The following is a 768-nucleotide window of genomic DNA, read 5'->3' as shown; positions in this document are numbered from 1 at the left end:
CGTCCGCGCTGTGGATCCTGATCCCCGCGCGACGGCGCGCGCGAGTGGGAGGGCCGTTCTGGGCCTGCGGACGCGGCAGCGGACGACAGACGGCGGCCCGGCGAGATGACAGCGCGGGCGGCACGTTTGGCCTGAGAGAATTAAACGTAAACCAAGATTCTCTGGAACCCCGGCTGTTTAATCACTGTTTCCGCCAGGGTACCGAGGCGACGACAAAAGGTCAACGCCACAAACGGTGCAACAAACAGCCAAAAAGTCAACAAACAGCCCGCCGCTCAGCCACAATGACCACAAACAGCCCCCGGTCAATGATGAACCCCCGATCCAGTAGGCTGCCCGTCGGCAACTAGCTGCAGGAGCGCTCTCGCGGCGTTATTCCCGAATAAGGGAGCTATTTAATGTTCCCGCGTATCCGTGTCATTCGGTGTCATTCACTCCCAGCCACAGAAAACCATGGGAGTACTTGAAAACCGCCCCGTTTTCGCAGTCGAGATGAAAGAAATTGTTGCAGAGAGAGAGAGAGAGAGGCAGCGCCTCTGCGGGACGACTGAGGCATGCTCTTGCCACTTTGAGCCGCTGCTTTAATCGTTGGAGTCGCGGGCCCGTCGTCGCGGGGGTCTTCCCAGGCGCGGCGGCTCCCCGGCGTCGCGCGGCGGCGTTCATCGCACCGCGCGGCGCGTCTTCGACGGTCTAGAGCATGGCTGCGCCGGCTCCTGCGCCGACGGCGCCGCCGACGAACGCGACGCCACCCGCGCCCGCGGCCCCCGT

At 63.4% G+C, this 768-nt stretch overlaps 1 protein-coding gene across 1 annotated transcript in view; it reads left to right on the top strand.

Annotated features, from left to right (window-relative positions):
- The window catches only part of AURANDRAFT_61585 (hypothetical protein), a gene marked incomplete at both ends in the record, with an annotated part of 889 nt that extends 539 nt beyond the window's left edge, over positions 1-350 (top strand). The window contains one exon of the mRNA XM_009035818.1: positions 332-350. Coding sequence (XP_009034066.1) covers positions 332-350 — 19 coding nt within the window. The remainder of the gene's footprint in view (positions 1-331) is intronic.
- Between the last annotated feature and the right edge of the window lie 418 nt (positions 351-768).

The sequence above is a fragment of the Aureococcus anophagefferens genome (assembly GCF_000186865.1).
Source record: "Aureococcus anophagefferens unplaced genomic scaffold AURANscaffold_3, whole genome shotgun sequence".
In the NCBI taxonomy this organism is placed as follows: domain Eukaryota; class Pelagophyceae; order Pelagomonadales; family Pelagomonadaceae; genus Aureococcus; species Aureococcus anophagefferens.
The sequence above is the reverse complement of the archived record's forward strand: the minus strand, read 5'-3'. Positions and strand labels throughout refer to the sequence as shown.